Raw genomic sequence first — 25,140 nt, forward strand, 5'->3', positions numbered from 1 at the left:
GGAGGCGTGTGTGAACAAAAATGATGGACAGTCCCAGGATCCGAGACAAGGCTTGAGGGTGGAGGGGAAGCAAAATTGATATTTAGATTTCTTTCTACAGTTGCTATAGTGTTCTTGTTTTTCTTCTTACTTTAATTAAAATGTTTAATTTAACCTGTTAATGTTTGGTTTTAACTTTAATTGCAGCCTCTGGTGCTGAACTGTTTTTCAGCATGTTTCATTGCTATTTTCATTTTTCTAAGGAAGTGTGTACATTGTGTTATTTTACAACTTTTATTATTCAGTCTGGTACAACATTTTCAACATAAAAAAATAGAAAAAAACATGACTAGACTTGCAAAGGGAACTTTTAATTCCCAGATTTATCAATACCCTGAGAACTCTCTTATGTTAAATTAATAGAACGTGTTGAAAAATGCCGCCGGAGTCAGGCTGTGAGGTTGGGAAACCCTGTTTCATTTCACAGCTCATAAAGAGCGACAATGCTCCGCTGAGTGGGGATTGTCCACTACAGATTTTCCCCACCGCTCTGCTTTATGCCCTACTGTATCCGAAATGCCCATAAAAACCCAGACTATGAAACAAATGTGAACACAACCGCTGCCAGGAAGTGAGAACTGATTTGATGGGAGTCTTTTTTTTTTTTGGCCCCTCTGGCCTTCCGCTGCAGACATGTGGAAAGGAGCGGCTGCTTGGATATGCATCACAAAGGCTTCCTGTGGTATCGATCTGCAGTGGGTTAAGGCAGTCTATCAGCAAATGTCCCCCTCTCTGGGAAAAACAATAGGAGATTAAAAACACACAGCTTGCTGGGCGGGAGGCTGCTGATGGGCCTTTATCTGGGCCCAAAGGTCACTGTGTACAGATTTAATCCACTTTCACTTAACAGCTTCATTTAAGGCACCTCTCATGCAAATAGTGACATTAGAGTAAAAGGGCTTTTTTGGTTAAAACAAGAAGTTGAAACTAGCATCTACATTCAGTTTTTCTAAATAAATAAACAACTAAAGGCATCCTGTTCTGCTCAACATCTAGACTGTAAATGGATGTTTATCAGCTCTTTATTACAACAGCTGGGTTGTAAAGTCAGTTAAGATTGTGTTTAGACGTAGAAATAAAATTCTGAAGTTAAAGGAAAAGGTTCAAACGGTGTTCAATGCTTAAAAATTGAATCTTAAACCATTACTTTGCTGAACCACTTTTCAATTTCCACATCTGCAGACTGAATTTTCTGCCCTCTCTTTTTACAAAATGGTTCAAGTTCATTAATTTTAATTGAAGACGTTCAGTGAACTGCTATTTTCAACTCTTTCCACAGAACCTCACCTACATTTAGTGCTGGACTTTGGCTGGGATGTTTTAACAGAGAAAAAATGTAAACCATGACTTACCGTAACTTTGGCTGTTTTTATTGTTGCAGTTCTGCTAAAAGGTTAAGCTTCGCCCCAGTCTGAAGTCTCTTGCACTATCCGGTTCTATCCTGCCATTAATTTTGACCAGCTTCATTGTCCCAATTGAAGAAGAGACCCCAGTGAATTGTCTGGTGGGTTCCTTGATCTCCATCCAACTGTTCACTAGTTTTCCCTGTGATCTCTGCAAATGACTGTACTGCAAATTCTTCCTAACATAAACGTTGCAGGCAATGCTGTGCATCATCTTCATCAAACTGTGACACAAAAACTGTCTTCAGTCAGAGCCTTTCTCAGATTCGCTGTAATGCAAACTGCTACAGGAATTCCTTCCTATGTCCTTGTAAAAATGCATCGAACAATTTCCAGACTTATTTTGCAAACAAAGTAAAGCGTCTTTAAATAACACTTTTATATTTTATTGAAATTTGCAGCTCAATGCTACACACATTTATTCGTTGCTTTAATAATTAATCACAAACTTATTATAAAGTGGCTGCTGCACAGCTTTGTTAGTAAATAATCATAGATGCAACACATATGACAGTCAAAACAAATACTTTAACTGTTGTAGTCTTAACTTCGAAATGCTTTTAAAACATGTTCCTAAACAGATCAGTGTTCCTTTCTTAAAAAACTTACTGCACAACTCGTCACAGAAATGAAAAACATGACTTTACATCAACAAAGTGCTTCCGTTGCACTGAGGTCAGTACTCAATAGTGATCTTTAGGCTCGCTGAACTTGCGCTTCTTTACGGCTGCGGAGGCAGATGATGATTCCTGACTGCTGAGGATGTCATACTGAGAAACCTGAAAAGAGGCAAAATTACTTTTTAAATGCCACATTCAAAGCAGTGACGTGCGGTCGGGGGAGGCAAGTGAGGAAGAGCCTCACCTGTCATAATGGAAAAATATGACAAAATAATTTATATTGCTATTTTCATCCTGTGGTTTGTACTGTGAAGTATTTATTTTATATTTAGCTTCAAAAAATTAGTATTACTTTTTCTTCAAAATCACTGAATTCTCGCATTTTCCCATTCAAATGCTTGGAAGCGCAGCTGGTGAGGCAGCAGCGAGCTGAGCCTCACCTGGGATTGCTCAACCTCACGCTAGCTGCACTGGCTGCTATTCTATGAGAGCATGCTCCTCCTGTCTGTACGTCGCCAATAAAATGGTAAAAAAAACATTTAATATATGAGTTGATTTTCCATAATTTAGCTCATGTATATAATGTACAGTGTTTTTTGTCACCAACTGTGCGTGTAACGTGTTTTGTGAGCCGAGGAGCGATGAGAAACGACAGAGAACAGATTTGAGGAGAGGCAGGCAGTTCTCTTGCCTCGTGGCAGGGGGCGCTCATGATCCCAAACATTGTGACTCCACAACTGCAGAGTAAGAGACAGTAACATCGAGCCAGCCATACAGTTTTGAGTTGTACTTCAAAGGTTTTTCTCTTTGCTGTGGAGTATAGCACAAAATTAATAATACTTAAATTTCCATATTTCACTGAGTTAACAGAATTATTATTCTGTTATCTCAATACAGCGAGGGTATACATGGCATGTAAAAGAATTGTCTTTTTGCCCTCTAGCGTTGTCTGCATGCGCAAAATTTCCTTATGTAGACAATAACATGCAGGTGGTCTACACTTGTACTGAATATCTGATTATAACTAAGTCAGTGCCTCACCAGCATTGCACCTCACTGCACATCATGGATTCAAAGTTAATAACTCGTACTTTAATAAAATGAATGATCTGGTTTCTCACCGTCTTTTCCTTTGCTGCTGTTGGCTGCGTATTCTTCACAGTCACATTTGTCTCCTGCCAACAGACACACACACATGTATTTATAAAAAAAAAAACAGGTAAACATCTAGAAAAACAAAAAAAAAAGATTATTCCTGAAGCATAACTTCATAACAGAAAAATTCAACCTTTAAATTAAAACTCGGATTCAATGGGGGGAAAATCCCACATAAAAGAATAATTGTTCTTAAAATCTTTTATGCCACTCTCAACTATTTTAATACAATAAAGACGTTTATAACTTGATCAGAGGAAAATTTAATGAGTAATTTACCACTTCCTGTTTCTCTGGGGTACCATTATACGTTGACACAGCAGCCCTTTTTTTTATGGCCATGCACGCAGTCAGAAGGAGGGTAATGAGCCATTAGATCCTACATTTAAGCAGTCATTCAAGAGATGTGTCAAGAATCCCTGTACTCATATCCACTTTATCTGACTCGTGTGCTATAGGATGTAGCTTTTCAACAACAAACTTCAGATTGATCTATTATGAAACAAAAGATAAATAGATGGAAAAGCAACTCTGTTAAGTACAATAGATCATCTGTGATGAAGTGGGGCAGTTTGTCTTCCAAAAGCCTGGTAAACTATGATTAAGTACTAATACTGGTTATACTGGTTATGTTATGTCTAAATATTCTATTATAGACAGGCAGTGCGACAAATTATTCATTTTAATAATAGCACATCTTCAAAATTAATCACGTTTTAATTATTCACTTTTGTGGCATACCTCTACACTTCCAATGGTGCACTTGAGATATTAATGTAAAATAAGACAACAGCTGAGTTCAGAATATTTTACAAGTGAGTTGCAGAAGAAGAAAAGCAGTATCACATTTGATGTAGCTAGTTAAGAGAATCTCTCAAATGTTCAATGAAACCGATAATCTAAATTATGAGCTTTCTGTTCTCATTATAAACACATTTATATTGTATTTGCAAAGTTACATGTTAATGCCATATATCAACTATCTGTACTTACCAAATATATACTCCACACTGACATTTACCATCTGCAAATGATTAAAAATAGCTAATATATACTCAAGTATACATGCATGAAATCTGTTTGTTTTAAAAAGGATTATTTCAAAATCTATTTCATTCTAACTATGATTAAGATCTGTTTAGGGCAAATCTAATGATTTGTTTCCTGGTAATTCCCATAAATTCATCTGGGAGGTTTCTAACCCTCAGAATTTTCTGAGTTTTCCAACCTTATCACTAGCTGGTAGAGAGCAAAATGAAACTTGTTGGTTGATTAGTTTTAACTAGATGACCCACCGTAAAGGACTTGATTATCCGTCCACTCCTAGTTCTCTTCACACCCAACTCCATGTCTGAGGCTTCTGGTATTATAATCTGGCACAGGGGAACAATGTTAACAAATGTTTAATGGCCTGAAACAAAGATTTTTAAAACTATTCCCTAACAGGCGAACATCATTATGGACTTTTTCTATCTCAGGATCTTGTTTAACAGATGTTCTTTTTCTGAGTTTCCACTTGGCAATAATGAAAGAGCATCACATGGCACTATTATGTTACACAATTATGTGTGCAATTCTGACTGAAAGCGGCTCTGCATAATTAAACATGCATCATACATGATGTGTGGATTAAGTCTCAGGGAAAACAAACATGCCTCTGGGACTTCCGCACTTCTCTCATTCTTCTCATGGATGTCCATCTGGATCTCTGGAGGTAAAACAAAAAAAATGAAGTTATTTTAACTCTACTTACAAATCAAACTATGTTTAACTTCAAAATAAAGGAGGATTTCAAGTAAAGTTAAAGGTTCTCACAAAAAAAAAAAAACATGCTTATATAAATATAACTGAAAGCATGTGGAAGACAAACTTTATGGAATCAACCGTTCAGAAAAATAAATGTATTTGTTCTCTTATCTAGGTGCCTGCACATTTTCATTTCAGCATCGTTGTATTTAAAAACTATTTTACAATCAGAGCAAAGGTTTTTATTTTCAGCATAATACAGATTTTTTTTTTTGAGACACATGGCAGACCAAGTTTGACTCTGTAGATGTAACTCTGAATTATTACCGGTGTTATCGTCATCTGTAGCGTAGTTTTCCGCCGCCTCCACTTGTTCCAACTCAGGACTCTATAGGTTAAAACAAATTTTCTGAACACCAAGTTTAGAATTAATATTGCTAAAGCAATTGCAGCAGGCCTCTGTCTCATTTTTCTAAAGAAATGGATGTGCTCAGACCAGTGGTTCGTCTACTTGTTCTTCTATCTTCACAATCCATTTCTCCTTCACAGAAACACTCTCTTCCACCTGCAAACATGAAAAATTAAATAACACAACAGCGCAAACCTTAATCATGGAACCACAATCCAAAAACAATGTTGCAAACATTAGTCTTTTCAGAAAACTAATTTTCAATCTGTCTATCTATCAGTGTACCTGCTCCAGTCTGCGTCTCTCTGTGGCCATGTCGAACGTCACACAATGGTAAGGCGTGGCAACTTTGCCCATTGTCAGTTTGACCGGTTCCTGCACAAACTCTATTGTGTTTCCTACAGCCTCGCTGAAGCCTGGAGGCTGGTAGTCCTGAGGAGTGACTTGAAGAAAAAGGAATAAAACACAGGAAAGTCAAAAGTTGGTGGCAAAAGTCAAAGGTTTGATTAAACCATAATCAAAGGAGAATGAAAAAGAAAAGAAAATAGGTTTGGACATTTTTGCATGCAAATGCTGTTGGATTAAAAGATCTGGTGACATCTAGTGGGGAATTTGTATGTTGCAACCAAATCATTACTCCTGTCCCTTGAATAAAAGCTGAAATGCTCATTAAAGGTCTGGTTAATAAAGAAAAACTGAGTGTAAAAATAAAATATTTACATCAATTTGCACAGCACATTATTTTGAAAAGTTCTTTTAGCATTTAGTGTGGGGGACGGGAGCCCAAATTCAGTGGTGGCGCTTAGCAGGTTCAGTCACTGTCAGTGACTTTGTCTTCTTCATTTCAGAGACATCAAACCTGATAGTCAAAATCAAAAACTCATTATGCTCAGGAATAAAAAATGCTGATGTTGTATCTGGGATTGAAAATCCAGGGTGGTGTCACTCTGCTGCCTACAGCAAAACACCACTGAGATTAGATGTGTCTAAATTCATCAGATCAGTTCAATGTGCAGCAGCTGTAAGTTTTCAAAGCCACATAAAGCAGAACAGTGCATTTCTGATCATGGAAAGAATTCTACTCATTTGGATTACTACATTTTAATTGCATATAACAAGTTGCTGCTTTTAAGAGAGTAAATGCTTCATCAATATCTCCAAAAATAATTGATAAAAATCACATTCAAAAATACAATATCTATTTGGATACTACTAATGTAGGAACACTAACATCAATAAATAAAAACATCAACATGCAGGCAACACAAAACAAAGCAAAAAGCTTAAAACTTTATAATGTAAAAGAAAACAAAGCTTAAACCTGCTGTTGTTTGCTACTTCCATGCTCAGCTGGAAGAATTTTTCCGTTCTTCAGCTTCTCTTACCTTCATCATAGTAAGCCAGCTTCATGTTGAGGCACACATTTTCTGGCAAAGGACCCAGATTCTGCATCAGGGTGTAAAGCTTCCTCACCAGCAAGATGCTCGCTTTCCTCGTGTTTCCCAAAGACATCGTTGACAACTTCTGGTTGTTGTTTATGCTAAAGAAAAAAAAAAAGGCAAACACTAACAGAATCACCTAAATGTGACTGGCCTCTGAAGTTTATAAGTTGGAACATGCACAAACCTTCATGCCAAGGTTACAGTGACCAGTCACTGTGCATGTTGGGAAACAATTTTCTAGAGCAATTGTATTGATATTTATGTACTAAAAGAAAACACACTTACTATTCAATTTGTTAACTTTAAATACACTGCATTGCATTGCACAAAATGCGGGAGTTCAAAATTTATTCCAACCAAAGATAAGAAGAGTTTTGCAAAACACTAACTTGAACATAGACTTTCAGAAATTTTGTGGACCCAGTTACTACAATTTACCTTTCGAAATCCACTTGTGTTCCTTCTGTAGTGTACTGGATCTTAAACTGGTAATACTCAGTCACTTTCTAAAAGAGAAGAAAATAGGAGTCCCAAAAAGTACAAAATATTGCTGATCAATGGCAGAAAGACATTTTGAGTAGTACCTGAGGGTTGCTTGGGTCAGTATAGATCTAGAAAAAGGAAAAAAAAAATAGACACATTTAAAAATATATTCATTCAACTTTATTTGCAGAGAAAAAATAACAAAATGACAATTGATACAGTGGCGCAGTCGCATAATTTGATGTTCAAGTTCTCTAATGTGTAGGTAAAACTTTTTATTATACTTACAGACATTATGACTGCTCGCAGCTAGTTGAAAACATAAAGAGGAAAAGATTTTGTCCACAGTAGTTTTGATATGAAGACATACTATGTTGGTAAAATGAATTTATGTTTATGATCCAAAACAACTAAACCAGACAAGCATTGCAAACAATCTCTCTGTGGGTAAAAGACTAAATGTGACTCACATATTTCTTCTGTATGGCATCAAAGCAACCCTGCATCCTGAAAAAATTTTAAAACAATCTGTTATTCTTACTGTAAACATAAAAAGGTTGTAGTTTAAAGCCACAAGCTCTCGTTAGAATCAGGAAGTATATTAGACAACAACTTGGGAATTAGTTCTGCACTCCTCTGCAAAATGTAAGCATTCTTAACTGTGCAGCATCAATGAGTTTTTATGACCCCGAGGGATTACGAAAATAAAATCAAAATTATTTAAATATTAAATTATTCATCCTGATCGTGTTAATTTTTAATTGGTGTATAGTTTACCAGTGAAGTATCTGAGAAGTTCCAGGACAATCAAGGTTCCCTTTCAGGATCATCACTTTCTGACCTGCAAAAACGGAAGTGCAAACTTGTAAACATATCCAGAAAATAAACTTAAATAATTGATGCTGTGAATGGCAGAAACGTTTTCAATGTGCTCTAACCTTCGACATATTTGCTTCCATAGGCTATCCCAGGGAATATGCCCCTGAGGTATGTGATGCCAGACACAGCGATGGCCAGAAGCTTCTTTACAACAATAAGCGACTGTTGCTCAGAGGCAACCTCTTCAGGGAGTATCTGAGCAGCCTGCAGAGGCAAGACAAACAAGTCTGGCTTATTTATCAGAGGCAGCGAATCATTTGACATAACTGTATCAAGAACAAGTCAAAATTTTAACAAATTTTTATTTGTTATTGCAGATTTAACACTTAAATATTTCAGGTGAAAATGTACAAGAAACGTACCAAGAATATAGTTTGTCTATTTTGTAAAAGGGAAACTTCAGAAACATATACTTCAAACAATGTCTATTTTAACAAAGAAATACCTGTACTTATATTGATAAATTGTGCTACAAATCTGTCCTCTTCATTGCGGTGTACTAGCTAACTGTATTTGTAAATGGCAACTGTACCCTTCCTGTTATGGCCAAGATACAATAAAAGGCTGGAATCGCCCTTTATTAAACTTTCACAAAGTAAATAAAAATTTCACAGATTTGCTTTCAATTATTCTGATGTTAGTGTTGAATAACCTACTCCAAATTTGAAGAGTTTTATAGTTTCCGAGCTGGACCCGTCTTAAGGTTCATGAGAACAAAACCACCCCTCCCCCCACTAAAATAACCGTTGAATTTTTATAAATCAACTAAACGTTTCACAAACAACAAGCTGAAATATATTGCCAGCAATGTTGAATAATCTTGTCCAGGTTTGAAGAGTCTAATTGTTCCTGAGAGTTCTAACGTGGTCTAGGTGCAAAAACGTGCTAAATCGCCCTTTATTGAACTTTCGCGAATCAAATTAAGATTTCACTAATCACAAACTGAGTTTGAATAATTCTATTAGTGTAGAATAATCCAATTTGAGTTGGAAGAGTCTTTAGTATTGTGGTTTTAAAACCAAAGCACATTTAATATTATCAATATCGTAAAATTAATTTGCCGTTTCCGACTCGGAAGCTACAATGGGAAACGCTAGCATTTTTATTAATTATAATAAGTAAAATTACCTGTGAAGGCCTCACTTGCTGAGCATATGCCATTTGATGGAAATTATAAAACACAAAAAATCTGCAAAGATAAAATAAATTATAAATATATTCTGTAACTATGAAACGAAATCTATTAACCTGGCATTGCTAAATGAGAATTTAGCTAGCAGACATGTTAGTGTAACCTTGTTGTATTTCTAGCTAGCTAGTTATCCAGAAACAAAAACTGACATTATTTCAAACTTTGGAGGTTGATGTGAATTTCTTACAAAATGATAACACTGAAACTATATGAAAACAAAAGTGGAGCTAATTCTTTTAAAATAAATTAATAACTAACTTTGAAGTATTAGCTTCAGAGGTCATCAACGTTAAGAAGACTCTCCTAACACTTGTTTTTAATTAAAACTCAGCCAATCACAGAGCAGGAAGCGATGACTAAAAATTATGGCGCAGAAGGCTTTCTGTGCGATAAACCAACGCTATTTTAATCAGCTTCAATTGTTGTGAAACTATTCAACAATGAATATACATATGTCCAAATAATTTAATAAAGTATTTTCGAAAAAATAAAATTTTTGTGTTTCTTATGTACACTTTGCGCAGATGCAGTTTAGCTCGGCCCCCGCATTACCTTTGGTGGCCAAATTGAAAACCCATTGGAGTACTGGCTGTCAATCACAGCGCAGGAAGAAAATAGGGATAGTTCATTGGCTAAGTGCAAAGCAATGTTAGCACCCCATTGGCTAAAGTGCGTGTCAACTTGTAAACAGGCCTGACCTCAAGTAATGACGTCGCATCTCGTTACGCCATCTTTGTTGGGGAGCTGTCGTGTTTAGAAAATCAGGATTAGGTTCAGTGCAGGTTTATCTAACGCTGCCTGGTTTATTCAGCCCCTTGTGCTGTGTGGCAAACGGACTAACGCTGGTCCACCGCACTCAGACAATGTCGTCGGAAAACCTCGACTCGGACACCCAGGTGGACTACGAGGACGAAAAACAGGTGGGTTTTTACTGTTAACCGCGGAGGGTGCTAGCGAGACATGGCTAAGATAAAATAGCTTAAATGAAGTGTTTAAAATGCTTAGTGCTGGATACGAAATGATAAGGCTACCAGAGAACATGTACAGCTGTTATAAGCGGTTTGCTGTGTAATAAGACAGTTACGTACATCAGCTGTCAAACGATTCGGTGTCATCCAGCCTGTGTGTCACTTTGTTTTGTCCCGTTCTTGTGTTATTGGTTGAAGACTCCACAGCAGCTCAGGCCTCTTTGGTTTGTGCTGCTAGTTATTCACAAAAAAACACAAAACTTGACATTCTGCTGCCTGTAGATATACATATAAACAATCAAATAACTGCAGTTTATATATCTTAAATGTGTCCAGTGGCCCACTGCTCCTCCTTAAAGTGCTGTGGTTTCTGGATTATGAATATATTCCTTTATTTAACTTTGGCATCCAGTTGTTATTGTTTTTTTTCCCCATTGTGCTCTCCCACAACAAATTTGTCAACCCATGGGTATGTAAGCAAAAAATCCCACTTATAAATGTATGTGTCAAAGCAAATAACATCAGTATTTTGTATTCAAGTTATAAATTAGCATATTTGCACAATTGTGATAGTTGAGAAAGTCTTGGAGTATTTGTCTCCCTCTATTTACATTGAAATCAGTGAAAATGCTTCCAAACGTAAGCATACTACAATAAAATGTTCCCATAAATCTTCGATGGATTTATCACCGTTTATTGGTTAGAATAAGTCAGTTAACTTTATTGTTTGTTATACATCCTAAAGGACATGTTTGTTACTGTTGAATATGATACTGGCACTGTTAAAGCAATTACAGAGAATATTCAACCTTTTTGTATTTGTTTTTAAATGAAACATGATAGCTAAATCCTAAAATCAAGACAATAATTGTTTAAATGTTTAATAGAATTTGCACCTTGTATGAACTAAACAAGCATGTATCTATATAGGAAATTAGTTGAATTTAGGAATATAGTTGAAAACCTGACCTTAATCTTCTCATGTTCAGGTAAAATTAATCTAGTTTTTATCTGACCAAAACATCAGCAATAAAGAGAAATTCTCCAAACTGCCTCCTAAAATTTCAAACAGTATTTGAAGGGATGATTCAGTCAGTGTTTTAATCATTAATTCAGTAGTCAAAGCACAAAAGCAGCCTCAGTTTTGCCAGTACTAACAGAGCTGCTGAAGTGAGTGTTTTTGTGTTGTTGCAGTATTCGGAGGTTAGCTTAACTTGTCATAATTGTCACAGTTATTTTTATGTTCAAAGCGGTTTAAATTGCAGTTTGAAATTGTTCTAATTTTTATGAATAATAAAAGTCAAAGAAAGTGAAGGAGCAAGTATTCAAATAAAAACATATCTGTGTGTTTATATATTTCACCTATTTACAACCTGATTGATGCACCATTGCCTAGACAAATGTAGATAACCTAGGTCCAAGGTTCTCAAACCTGGTACCAGGGTTGTCTTTAGTGGTGCTTTTAAAATTTTGGTGTCAGCCATTTACAAAATAAGCACATAGATAAACTGTATTGTAGCACACAGACAGCCAAGGAGGCGAGTTGCTCTGTGTTTCAAACAAACTTCCCAAAAGAGAACTAGAGTGGGAAATGTTTTGAGAACTTGAGGATTGCTTTAAATGGAAAAAGAGTAAATCATGCTGCACTGTATTTATTTTATAGTTACAGCATGAATCTGGAAATTGCATTTCAGTTGCAAATTGGACAACCATAACGATTTACTAATTCCTGTGCTTACAAATGGGAATGGGTTCCCATTTTGAAGTTTGCAATTAACCCTCATAACACATTTAAAAAAATGGCATAGTATGTATTCTAAGACCTTAATGTATGCCAACTTCTCTTGCAGTTTATTGTTTAACTCTGCGACACCGAATTCCCTGAGAATGATGCAGAGAGAAAAGCAGAGGCCATGATTAACAACTGCATGCTGTTAAATTGTCAAATCAAACTTGGGTGCTGGTTGAGTGGAATTTTACAGCTTTCCTCATACAAACACAGAGCTGTAAAAGCAGTCTCGCAGAATGTGGTGTGGAATATAGCTGTTTCCCTGCATTGAGACCAAATATAGTAGCTCATAAATGTCTTGCCATGGACCAAAGTGAACCAGTATCCTCTGAGTCACACCCTTCCTCCTAAGGGAATCTGTTCATCGGCTTCAGTGTCCTGAGTCACATTTTATCCCTGGCCCAGCAAGCTTTGCAGACTGAATGCTCTATCTCATATCCATAGTTCAGGTACTCTTCAGAACTTTATTACTTCCTTTTTTTCTGTGGGGTTTGAGATCCAGGTGAAAGTTCTGCGCTTTTCAGTTATAAAGGGTGAGGCATATTTTCATGGCCTCAATATTTTACTTTGATTGGCACTTGGATTATAGTCATCTTACCTGACCGACGTGTATAAGCCTGCAGAGACAACTCTGGTGTTTGCATTGTGTTTATTTCAAGTTGTACTTATCTGTTCACTGTTCATAAAAAAATCTAAAAAGAAAAAGCACATACTGATATTACAAGAAAGTGTCATTGTAAAATTATTCGAGGCATAATGTTTCACCCTTAAAGTGGACTTTTCTGTGGTTAAAATTTATCCTAACTAGATTTGCAAAAAGAGACTCTTTCCAGTAGAAATCTTTAGAAAAGACAAATTGCAAATAGAAAATTGTTCCTTGGTAGTATCACCTTCACAAACCCCCTAGGTTTTCTCTTTTATGAAATGCTTGTTTGTGGAAATGTCTTCTTCAGCTATTAATTCTCAGGCATGTTTGTTGTATGAGAAAGAGCACTAAGAGAATGTTCATGCTGTGACTCACATTGTTATGAAGTATCTTCTATCATAAATCTAAACTCACTTTACAGAAGAAGGTTACATTTTTCAGCAGTAGTTTTAAGTTCGTTATTCAGGTGAACTTATCTTTTTCAAAGCAGAATATTTTATTTCTTGTTTGGTACTTTTTTAAGCCCAAAAAGAAATTGAAATAGCTTATTCTTTCCTGATGTTTTATTGGGTGACATTGTTACAGTTTTTATTTTTTTTGCATCTGTTCTCAGGACTCGCAGGAGAAAAATGCAAACCCCGTGAAGGCAGAGGAGGCCAAGCTGAAGGCTAAGTACCCTGGTCTGGGCCAGAAGCCTGGTGGGTCCGACTTCCTGATGAAGAGGCTACAGAAAGGGGTAGGTAACCACCGGTTGTCCGCTACATGGCTGGAGAGACAAGTGGACGTTAGTGTAAACTGGTCACAGCTTTACTGTCTGTCAATAAATAAGAAAAACGAATTGTTTTGTCTTGTTGATGCTTTTTCTGTAATCAATCAGGTCCTTCGAAAAATCTATTTATTTTTGTCACTAAATTTTCTACCTAAATACTCAGCTATTTAAAACATAGTTAATGAGTATTTCATGTTGCTTACAACTAAAGCTCCACCTGCAGCATGACGAACAAGAGGGTCCTGCAGAGGATAGTGAGGGGAGCTAAGAAGGTTAATGAGAGTCGCTTCTCTAGGTCAAGGGATAAAATGCAGGGCAGCAATGAAATGGCAATACATTGATTATATTTCTTTCTATATTTCTTTCCTTTTTCTTTCTTTTTTTTAACAATGACGATACATTGATAAACATTCTTTCTTTTCTTTTTCTTTATCTGGGTCCTTTCTGCCTTTCTTTTATTCCTTTCTGTTTCTGTTTCTATCTAGCTTGTGACTTTTATATCACAAAATGTTTAGTGATGCACCCACCTTGCTAATGTTTAATTGCAGTGATGTTGGCATATTACCTGCATAAATCCTGACTGCTGTAGAAATATATGCAGCAGTATTTCTCATTCAATCTTAGATCTGTAATGTCGGTGACTGGAAATGTAAGGAATTTGGAATAAAAAAATGATGTTAGAACCCTGGAGATGCATTTCTTTGCTGCCGAAACCTAAACTTGTGGTGTATGAACGGATTGCATCTGTCTGGGTCCTTTAATTTGTATTTTAAACAGCAAAGTTCTCTGGTTTTTTTCCTCTTTGCTATGACTTGGTAAGCTCTTGCTCTTTCCGCCTCCACATACTGTAAACCACAGCAAGCTCATACCTCTGGAGGTTGCTGCAAGTCGTTCTGGGAGATGTGGGAAATCTCTGGCTAAGAGTGGGAGTAGCCAGGGCAGGCCCTGGGAGAATGCAGCTATTTTACATCTTACGATTATGAACACCAGCAGGGAATGATTTATAGATTAGTGTCTTTAAACCAGATTAAACAAATTATAAACTTGATGCTTTTCATAAGTATGAACCAAAGTTGCAGTTGCTTCAAATCTGATTCCAGGTCTGCTCTTTGATTTTATACAGCAAAAGTACTTTGACTCGGGAGACTACAATATGGCTAAAGCCAAGGTGAAGAACAAGCAGCTTCCTGTGGCCGGACCGGAGAAGAACCTGGTAACCGGTGACCATATCCCAACGCCGCAGGATCTGCCGAGAACGAGGAAGTCATCCTTGGTGACCAGCAAGCTAGCTGGCTAGCCTTCGTCATCTGAGAGGCATCTTCGACACCATCCCCCAAGGACTCCACCTTACCCCGTGTTCCCAACATGTCCACTCCTCTCTCCTCCTCTCTCTTCCTTTCTCATCCCGAGGCACCACTGGCTTTAACATATTGGGCAGAGTTGTATAAGTTAAAACTCCCATTGTGCTTGTATGTAGGTGGTCTAGGCTTGGGCGGTGGTTCGGGTGGCCACAAAGCCGCAGCCTTCTCTGCCTTCGCACCACGCACAGCTCTGTTTTGTCTGCGCACTCTGCTCCACCGCCTCCCTTATATCTTGGTTTGTAGTGTTCCAAGATGCATTACAGTAGGTGTGTGTCATCAAGCAGGGTTGGAGGGGTGGATTTAATGCACTTTGTATTCTGTATAGTGTGTTTAGTTCTCTTTTTATTGCATCCTGAATGACACCAAACAATGTGTAAAGGCATTAGGAACCGTGACTGCAGTTTGTGCTTCGATCTTTGCGTTTCTATCCTTTGCCGGTGGCTGACTTAAGCAGTGGGGAGGTGTCAGAAGAAGTATGTGAATAGTCGCTTGCATACCAAATCAATAAGGGGGGAAGGTAATTTTGAACCACTTTTGGGAAAAGAATGGAGCATATGAGGCATCTCACATGTCAGTCAGTTTTATCCATTGGAACCTGAGGTCATCCGCTGCAGCTCAGGCAAATGACAACTGAAAACTTTTGATTTTTGTCTCTCTGCTGATGTTGTCCCACCCCCTCTGCTCTTGTTCTCGCTAAATATGCTGCATGATTGTTAAATGACACAAAATCTAAGTATTTTTAACAGCAGAGGGGCATATGCTTATTGATTTAGGTGAAATATCAAAGCAAACACTGTCCTGACAATCCACTTACATGCACACATATTTGCATCTAGACAAAGTGTTTTCTATAACCTAAAAGATTTATGTGGGGGTGGGAGGAATAGAAAAGCTCTATATAGAGTTTATGCTTTGGTAAATCAACCTTGCACAAGCACGTAATTTGCGTTAACCGTGGTGCTTTGAGGACTAGTCCAGATAGCATGCCTTAGAGAATCAGGAGCGCAGAATCAACTAATTTGGGATTATATTGTTAAATTTCAGGCTCAAAGTTGCTTTGCTTTAAAAATTAAAAAAAATCTTAATAAAAATCCGTACTTTTGCTGCCACGCTAAGCCTTGAATAGACTCTCAAAAGTGATGTTTAATTATCTGTTTGGTGCTGCATTGTGATGGGGCAGAACTTCAAAATAATTAGAATTTTTTGCAACGTTGAAATATTTGATCCAGATTTTTTTTTCTCTTAAAAGTCATTTTTGAAGTGACAAAATTAAGTCATTAGTTTCCAACTGATGACGTGGAGCAGCTCACGTGCTTCATTGGACTGTCGAGAGTGATTATGAAGGCTATTCGTAACACTTTCAGAACATGTGTCATTCATCACAGGCTATAAAACTACCAACAGAAAACACTAATAAATAAACTATTTTGTTTACTTTCCTGCATTGTTGCTGGAATATAGATCTACTACCTGCACCTTGCAGATTTTTCTTCCCAAACTGACTTGATTATTGTTATCAGGGGGTCTGTGTTTAAACAGCAAGCAACCTGACAAGCAGAGCTTCAAAAAGCCTTGTCGGCTTTTTCAAATGGCTTGCTCCGTGTCTACAAGAGCACATAGCTAAGCAGAGAGGTTTTATAACACATGATGAGAGGGCAAAGTGTGAGCATGAACAATGTGCCACGTCTATCTGGGATACAGCCTGTAAAACAGGTTAATAGAGCAATTGCAACATCTCAAGACTTTGAATGTGCACCCTTACACGCAAGTCAAGAATTTAAACTGGATATGTGCACTTAATCGAGGAAAAATAGTGTATATATTACTGCTTCAGGGAACTTTCACCAACTTACACTCCATCATGTAGGCGAAACCCACCACATCTGCAACCTCACTTTTTAAATGTGTCAAATTTGCAGTGTGTGAAAGAGAAGTGATCTGTGCATATGATCTTGTTATGGTGCTGTATGAATGCAACACTTTTCTTCGTCTCATCTATTGTAAATAGACTTCAACAGGATTTGACTTTTGTTGTTTCCCACCTGCTTTTTGCTCTTTTTGTAGCCTGAGCTATTTCTGATTCAGTGGTTTCTCTCTCCTCTCAGTTCTAACACTACTTCTGCTGTATATCGGTGTTTTGCAGAGGCTACATGAATCTGTTTGATAATGTGTGTAAATGCTGCTGATTCAAGGACAAATCTGAGATGATACCCTGTAAAGAATGCCTGTCCTTTTAAGTTTGTCTGTGTGATTTTTTTTTTTTTTTTTCTCTTTCGCAGTATTTCCTTTTCATAATTGTTTAGCTTCTGAGGTAAAATCTACTGGATATAAGACTGTTTTTAATTACCAATGATTAGTGCTGAAAGGTTACTTTTTTTTCTTTCTTTTTTTTGCCATGTTGAATAGCAAGAACTCACGATTTAGCATTACCTGGTTTAAAAATTTATAATTTGTGCTTTCAGAAAAAAATTACTTGTTGAAAATGAAATTAAAATGCATAAATGTTGATGCACAGAGAACCAGTGGAAACTGAGTATGTTTTAAACCTCACAAACAGGGTGTTTCATCCAGAAGAGAAATATGTGCCAGAATGTATAAACAAATGACAGGCTTGTACTCTGATACATTTGTGCTGCTTTTATCTTTGTGTTTTTCTTCTTTTGCAAGCAAATGTTTTCCATTTTTGTTGTGTTCTTTTATTGCATAATTGGTGTATTTCGTCCTAATTCTGGCCCAAGATAGCTGCAGGGAGGTCAGAAGTACCCTTCCTTCTTTAAAGAAGGTCGGGGTTTACATGATGAGGATCACTGGAGAACAAAGGAAACATTTTGACACTTCAGAAAGTACAGGGCTATTTGGAATGTTTGTTGTGTGGAAGATGAGAAGATTTTTGTCAGTATTTGAAATAAACTTTTACATTAATAAAATATGTAGTTTGATTTTTTTTTATTTATTTATTTTGCAGTTGAACAATAGAATCAACCATAGGAGGTCCTATGCCACAAACCTTAGAAACACAAGTAAAAGACTCAAACGATAGGAGATTTGAGAAAATACGCCGACTTTAAAGGTGTAAAACCTAAACTGGCCACTAGGGAGAGCCAGAGCAGTATATTGGCTGGGTGCAAAATTTCCACCCAGCCAGTTCCGGTGAATTCCAGTGAATTCCAGTTACTTCCATAAGTGAATGGAAAGCGCTTCCAGAAACTGACGCAAATAAAATACAGTACGGAAAATTCCAGATATTTGCAGAAGTATATGGAAAGCATATCCAGAAACTAAAACGAAACTATATAGAAATGAGATAATTTACTTTTTTTATATTAAAAAACATAGGCTACTTTTTGATTGTATTGAGTTTTACTTGATTGTATAGATTTTCGTTGAGAAGATTGAAACTGCTAATATCAGTCAAAACACAGCTGAGTTTTAAGTGAATATCAGGTTTCATGAAATATCTCTCAACTTCAAATTATTAGTTTGTGAGCACAAACTCGGGAGTAAAGCAAATTGTTTTTTGTTTGGTTTTGTTTAGTTGGGTACTTCCGGTGGGGGGCGGTGCATGTCAATTACGTCAAAAAGGAGGTGGGGCACAAAAGGAGGGTTATATCTATTGGTTCCATTTCCTTGCGCTTTTTGTCGAGGACCTGAATCGGGCAGAATGAGTGGAATATAAATTGGCTTATTTTATTAACTACCTAACCTTTTCTATTAGCTGAATCTTTTTTGTTGATCAGTTAATCTCAATTCAAAGGAAAATATGACAACTAATTCGACAAGCGCGTTAAACTATCTAATTTTTTCTCAAAATGGAGTCGGTGGACAAACGCACTACGACCAGGGACTCGTTGTGCCTGAAGTCGCAATGGGCTCCACTGTAGAATCTCTTCATTCGCCTAAGGATCCCTTCAAAAAACGCCCGACGAATCTCGGAGTGACTGCATCGAATGGATATGTTGCGAAAAGCCTTCAGGGGAGCAGCGACGACAGCGACGAAGGCTCTCTACCATGCACCCCTGCGCAGCACCCAGACAGTGAAACCGACGCGCCTGCAGTAGGTGCGAGCAACCGAGCGCTGGATAACGACACAATGGAGCTTATTAGCAGTTTTCTAAGTGACTTTACAGGACTTTCAAAGTGTCGGTGGAATCAAAATAAAGCTCTACATACGATGAAAAGGGTGGTGGAGGACCTTTTGACAAAGCACAGTTGCGCATACAACGGTAAGTGGGCGCCATTGTAGGATTTTTCCACAGTTGAGTCATAGCTTGCCTCACCCACAGGAAATATTTACAGTGCATATTTCATAAAACAGGATGCATGTTTAAAACAGCTGTTTTGGGCATTGTCAGCCTTTCTGGCCCTTATAGACGTTCAAGGAAGTGATACTTCATTTAAAATGTACCCCTTCTACTTGTTATACGATTAAGCGGAAGTAAAAAAAAAAGGAACGACTTAAATGCTTCTCTGGATGTGATCGAAATGGATCTCTGACTGCAAGTTATTTCTCTTCCTCTCAGGTATGGTCAATAGGCTTGCTCTGGATAACAAGCCGGAAGATATGGGGTTTGTTACGGAAATCGCAGAGAATCTCTTTTCAGACGGGATCACCAACTGGGGTCGGATCGCCAGCCTGGTGGCGTTCGGGGCTGCATTGTGTCAGCGCCTGAAGGAGAGGGGCAAAGAGCACTGCGTGGAGTTGGTGAGCCAGAAAATATCCACGTATCTCCTGGCAAACCAGCGGGATTGGCTAGCAAAAAACAACTCATGGGTAAGTTATTGCGACACTCTGCTGGCTCACTTTGAGAACATAATGTGGATTTGAAACTAATGTATTTTGTGTTTGTCTCATTTTCAGGAGGGCTTTGTGGAGTTTTTCAGAGTGTCAGACCCCGAGTCTACAGTGAGGAACACGCTGATGGCGTTTGTTGGAGTCGCTGGTATTGGGGCAACATTAGCCTTTCTTATTAGGTGAATTTGTTGGACGCTGAGACCTTAAGGGACTTTCCTGTCTCCACTTTCTGTTTTGGATTCTAAAATGGAAGTTTAATTTTGAATATCTTTCACCATTTGAGGATTCATGTTTTTGTTTCTAAATACGTTTTTGCCATCAGTTGTATTTGTTTTGCAAGGAAACTTATTTAAATATGAATAAATTTATTTTTCTAATGAAAATATATTGTATGTAAAATCAATGATTATGCTACTGTTTAGCTCATTTTTAATTTAAATCTTTTTTGGGGGGTCAGGGTGGGGCAATCTGTTTACAACTAGAATTAAACATTTTTAATGAAGCCACAGGCCAAACCAGTAGAAACTAGCCATTTATCCATAACATTTTGCAGGCATGACACCCATTCCTTGAAAACTTTGGTGAGCATTTGGAAAGTATCTGAATATTTCACAAACGTTGGGGGTAGAGGGATTGATTTGCACATAGTATGTCATTGTTCAAATTACTCTGTCTGGAGACACCAATGGCTACATTCAGATTTAAGCTCAATAAAACAAATTAAACTGTTTGACCTTTTGATAATGTCTTTCTGAACAGGGAGTCTTGCTTAATCACATTAAACAACCAATAGGATATGTGCTGTAAATGTCTGACACTTGTTAACGCATAACCTCTGTTTATTCACACCACAACCAATATAGTGCTTGCTGCAGTTTCCTCGAAATTTGAGCACCTCCTATTTGACTGAGCTCAGGGTTGCATCTGCAGTTTTGCAAGTTGCAGAGTTTTCTATGCAAAGCTGGTGCAAAAGCTCAAAGTGCTGAACTAGGGTCAAAGGGGTTCAAAACATCTTCAGAGTTGCATAACATCCACATCCTGATTCAGACAGGCTTCAGCTACCTAGAAACTGATGACTTAAACATGTTTTATTGGTTCCAACCAAGGGTTGACATTCTTCGTATCAATTCTCTGGCCCTCTTGATGCCATAAATATTCTGTTTCCACCACATCAAGCCTCTAGCAGGGAAAACCATGGTGATGATTTGGGACTTCACCTTGTTTTCAGATCGTGCTGTAGTCTACGGTTACAGAACAAACATGTGGAGGATAAGAAGGGGAGATTCTCCATGGAGATGATTCACAGCTGGCCTTCTCTGGTTTACTCCTGTGAATAATGATGTTGGTTACATTCTTAGTTACCTGTACATGGCTCATTGAAGAATAGGCCATTTAGCTCGGGGGAAATAAAAGCTGAGGCAAATTCAAATTGCTGTTTGCAGCATTTACCAAGAGGATTGGTTGTACAGAAAGCAGGGAGTGCCATACAAGAACAGGAAGTTATCCAGGCTTTAACTTTGTTTTTTTTCTCTTTTGCTTGTTTGTAAATGAAATTTCTCCTGTGAAATTCTTACAGAAGTAAAAAAAAAAAATAGATGAGAGGTTTTTATCTAGATGTTCTCTCAATTTCAGAAGAGAATTCTGCTATAGTGACTCATGGTGAAAGAAGACGAAACTCAAACTGGTTTGGTCAGATTAACTCTTTAGTTTCCAAACCTGAACTCAAACTAATTGAAAATATTCTGGGAAGCAACACATCTGAACCGCTTCCTTGTTTAACAAAACCTCTTTAAGCAAATCAGCATAATCAAGGATATTTTTTGTACCGTTTCTGTTCTAAATGTTAGTTGCTTGCTTTAAAAGTGTACATCTGTTGTAGTTTACCAGACTTATTGAATCTAACTTTGCAGCTTCTGAACTATGAGAGAGGTGCAGCTGCAAAACAGAAAGCTTTAAAGCAGGTAAATGCATTCCTTTCATGGGATGGTCTTAAAGGAGTGGTTTTAAAACTGCTCTCTGCATGGGTAGATATCTACCCAGATAAAGAAGCCCAATACTAAATTGGCCTTTATGAGTACCAGTTTAGTTTCTTTGAGAATTTTTAAACACTTTTAGTAGTTTTGACTTTTTGTTTGCTTTACTAGGGAAATGTGTCCTGATGCATGAGAAAATATCTGCAGGAACTAGAGTTACTCTGTTAGGTCTGAAAACCAATGACTCCATTTCACCATTCTATTGCTCAAATGTTATGTTCAACAGCTTCTTTCTCAGAACTGAAACCTGATACTGAGGAGGAACCGCCTTTTGAGCGTGGGTATTGGTTGTGAGCAAGTCTGCTTCCCTGTAGCAACAGCACGCCCTTCTGTTTAAAAAAAGCACCAGTTTCTGGGAAGTCAGCTGACGCACGAGTTAATAGTTAAACAGAAGTAATCTATGAGTTTGGCGTCAAAGGCGTCCAATACTGAGAACTAGTGCTGAGATGAATAGATAGGGCTAAGTTTTCACAACTTTTAGCTGTGGTGTGTAGAAGAAGAGACAAAGCTGAATGTCAATGTTTTGGAGCTGCTTTATAGAAGTAGACTTCAAGCCTTCTATTTAAACACTGACTCACACTAGCAGCTGTTTTGTTTATATAATCATGCAGAGAGCTCTGAATATACCTGCTTATTCCAGTTAACAAAGGTGCCTTTTAGTAAAATGTTCAAATGTTTTAAGGCATGCATGTGCTCAGTGTTTAGTGTTGCTGTTTCTGTGTGGGGCAAACAGTAATTACTGTGACTTCTAATTTATTTTGCACTTTCAAGGCTTGTTTTGCAGACATTGCAGCTCAAACTCCAGCTTATGGTCACATCTTTGGAAACCCAAATGTCTTTTAGGATAAATATTTGCAGGGGTTTCCTTGTAATGTATTTGTCCAATCCAGAAGCTGCATATTTATAACTTATGCAAATATTTGGCTTGAGCAAAAACAGTAATCCAACCAACATAGCGGTTATTGTTAAGGCTGCCGCATTTTTTTACTAAGGGGATTTCAACAGTTTGTCTCTGCTTCAAGACCAGGACCAGAGATCAGATAAGCTCTTAACTTGAAATTTATGATGTCAAGTTGAAGATATGACGCATTTTACCCAAATTCTAAGTCTAGATATTGTAGAAAGTAATCAAAATCTATTTTTCTCTTTAATATAGAGAGTTGAAGAGTTGGCACCACACCAACTATTCATCTATAAAACATAACATTAAGGCATGGGTTGATGAAATGTTATTTATTTATTTATTTATTTATTTATTTATTTATTTTTTTTTTGCAGTTTTACTGTTGATACATGGACTTGAGCTAAGCTCAAAAATGTTGCACTAGTTTTCAAGTGCTTTATGTGCAGAATATCTTTGCTAAGCTTTTCCCATTTTACTCTTAAAGTAGCAAAGCTTTCAAATTAGCATGGGTTGCCAGCATACAATCAGCTACATACTAGATATCTTGCAAGCAGGTTATGAACTGTAGCATTTAAACTGGTAGCATAATTCAAAAGGACTAGAGCTGTCACAATCACACTTGAGTGCCATATTTGGTAGCATATATTATATAAATGTTGTTCATAGTTTCATATCCATATTTGGCCAGTCCTTCAAGCTCACATCTGATGTATATTTTTAATACTAAAACGCAGTGTGATGCTTAAGAAAGTGTTGGTTATTTGTATTAAAAGATGGCATTTTCAGCGATACTACAATTCCATACTTTAATATGATGCAGCCCATTTAATAGTATTTATGCATAACAGTCCAATTAATTAGCCTACATTCCAGGATAGTTCAGTTTTATTTCGACACAACAAAATTTGTCTATCTATTAAGCAAGAAAAAAACCCCCGATATTAATTAGCCTTATTTCAGCCAGTTGACTGGCCACATACAGCAAAAAGTTATGGAGGAGCAACATTGCTTTACTCTGCTTCACACAACCCAATGTATGGCACTTTCTCTAAAGAAATTTTTTGGACTTTTGAAAAAATAACCTGTTTGCTGCATATGCTGATTCAATTCTGGTTCAGCCCATTCAGTTACAAAAATGAATTCATGATTGGGGTCTAAACAATAATCGGGTTTGGTGAAATGAGCAACAACATCATGCATTTCTGATTATACTGAAGTTCTTTGTTGGGCACTGGACAGTCAGATGTCTTCAAATCCACAATCAAAGTGATTTTGAACAATAAAGTTCATTGTTGGCGTGTGCACTGCGAGAACAAAAGCCTTAAACATGAAGGCAAGAATGACTGGAGATCAGAGGTCAAATGACTCCCATTCATCTGCAGCTCAGTCTGAACTCTTGAACATTATGCTCCTCTTGGTGAGTTGATACTTCAACTCGGATCAAATTCTAGGTGATGTGTCATGTCCCTGTCAAAGTGGAGTCATCCTGTCTCTTGAAACTTTATTCTTTTACTGATGAGCATAGTGCAGTATAACAGATTGTCTCTTCGTGTTGGCGGTTGTGCCGTACCTTCTGGCCTTAATAACTACAGCATGAGATCTTTGATCAGTCTGTCCATATCACTGGTTGGGTGATACATTTGTTGTGCCGTACCTTCTGGCCTTAATAACTACAGCATGAGATCTTTGATCAGTCTGTCCATATCACTGGTTGGGTGATACATTTGTTACACCCAGCATTTAAGCTGATTTTAAAGCTAAGCAATCAAGCAAAGTGATGCACAATGAAGTAAGTTTTAAACTTTGTTCAAAATAAGGAACAAGTTTGAAATATTCAAGTTAATTTTTTTTTTTTTTTACTCTTGAACTAGCTTCCAGCTTCATGTAAATCTTTATTTTAAAAAAAATTCCTTTTGCCATTGAATGTTTAATTGAGTTTTTATTATGTTTGTAGATTTAGTTGAGGAAGCATCACAACTTGGCAGTGTTCTTGTGACAAAAAAAGCAGACTTTCTAAGTTTGAAATATTAAAAGAAATAACTGGTCTTCACAGGTTCTCAGATTAATTTAAATAAATGAACACAAACATACAGAAGACACTAAATTGTATTATTTTTTTATTTAATTATTAAACAAAGATGGATCCTAAAATATTGCCCTGCGACAGACTGGCGACCTGTCCAGGGTGTACCCCACGTCTCGCCCTAAACATTATTATTATTATGTGATTCTAGCGAGCTGCCTTCAACATGAAGGATACTTTAGAGCTAAAATTAATTGCTTGATTGATTGAAATGAAACAAAGTTTGACATAACAATCACAATGTTGTGGAGGACTTAAACCTTCTTGGCTTTTCAGTGTTCTGTCAGTTCATTGAGGTTTTGGGGCATTTGCTTCTCATGAACTCTCCACTACTGCTTTTCTATCACATTGACATCTACACTTTGACAGGGCAGTTGAAAAATGTTCTTTTCTATTTCTGCTTTCCTTTGTGTTTAGGATGATTGTT

General features: G+C 37.2%; 3 protein-coding genes and 1 long non-coding RNA gene across 5 annotated transcripts; 2 read left to right on the forward strand and 2 right to left on the reverse strand.

Annotated features, from left to right (window-relative positions):
- Window positions 1–1,821: 1,821 nt before the first annotated feature.
- hormad1 (HORMA domain containing 1) lies at window positions 1,822–9,690 on the reverse strand. 2 transcript variants are annotated; one of them, XM_044116533.1, is made up of 16 exons: window positions 9,627–9,690; window positions 9,305–9,365; window positions 8,236–8,380; window positions 8,075–8,138; window positions 7,768–7,804; window positions 7,586–7,606; window positions 7,399–7,425; window positions 7,253–7,320; window positions 6,758–6,912; window positions 5,658–5,815; window positions 5,460–5,528; window positions 5,291–5,351; window positions 4,873–4,925; window positions 4,513–4,590; window positions 3,184–3,237; window positions 1,822–2,221 (listed from the first exon to the last, which is right to left on the reverse strand). In XM_044116533.1, exons 1-16 carry the CDS (start codon window positions 9,650–9,652, stop codon window positions 2,126–2,128), a joined length of 1,173 nt encoding a protein of 390 aa, XP_043972468.1. In that variant the 5' UTR covers window positions 9,653–9,690; the 3' UTR covers window positions 1,822–2,125. The 2 variants fall into 2 exon arrangements, with proteins under 2 accessions (XP_043972468.1, XP_043972470.1); XM_044116535.1 differs by lacking the exon at window positions 9,627–9,690 and adding an exon at window positions 9,518–9,536.
- A 380-nt stretch (window positions 9,691–10,070) lies between these two features.
- ensab (endosulfine alpha b) lies at window positions 10,071–17,335 on the forward strand. Its single transcript, XM_044116556.1, has 3 exons — window positions 10,071–10,288; window positions 13,385–13,507; window positions 14,664–17,335. Exons 1-3 carry the CDS (start codon window positions 10,232–10,234, stop codon window positions 14,835–14,837), a joined length of 354 nt encoding a protein of 117 aa, XP_043972491.1. The 5' UTR covers window positions 10,071–10,231; the 3' UTR covers window positions 14,838–17,335.
- A 714-nt stretch (window positions 17,336–18,049) lies between these two features.
- On the forward strand, window positions 18,050–20,423 carry mcl1b (MCL1 apoptosis regulator, BCL2 family member b). The gene is made up of 3 exons (XM_044116557.1): window positions 18,050–19,124; window positions 19,422–19,672; window positions 19,760–20,423. The coding sequence occupies exons 1-3, from the start codon at window positions 18,662–18,664 to the stop codon at window positions 19,874–19,876; spliced, it is 831 nt and encodes a 276-aa protein (XP_043972492.1). The 5' UTR covers window positions 18,050–18,661; the 3' UTR covers window positions 19,877–20,423.
- Window positions 19,888–24,662, reverse strand: LOC122830848. The gene is made up of 2 exons (XR_006370606.1): window positions 24,285–24,662; window positions 19,888–24,200 (listed from the first exon to the last, which is right to left on the reverse strand). It is a non-coding gene; the product is annotated as an uncharacterized LOC122830848 (long non-coding RNA).
- Between the last annotated feature and the right edge of the window lie 478 nt (window positions 24,663–25,140).

This window comes from Gambusia affinis, linkage group LG05 (genome assembly GCF_019740435.1).
Source record: "Gambusia affinis linkage group LG05, SWU_Gaff_1.0, whole genome shotgun sequence".
Lineage (NCBI taxonomy): Eukaryota > Metazoa > Chordata > Actinopteri > Cyprinodontiformes > Poeciliidae > Gambusia > Gambusia affinis.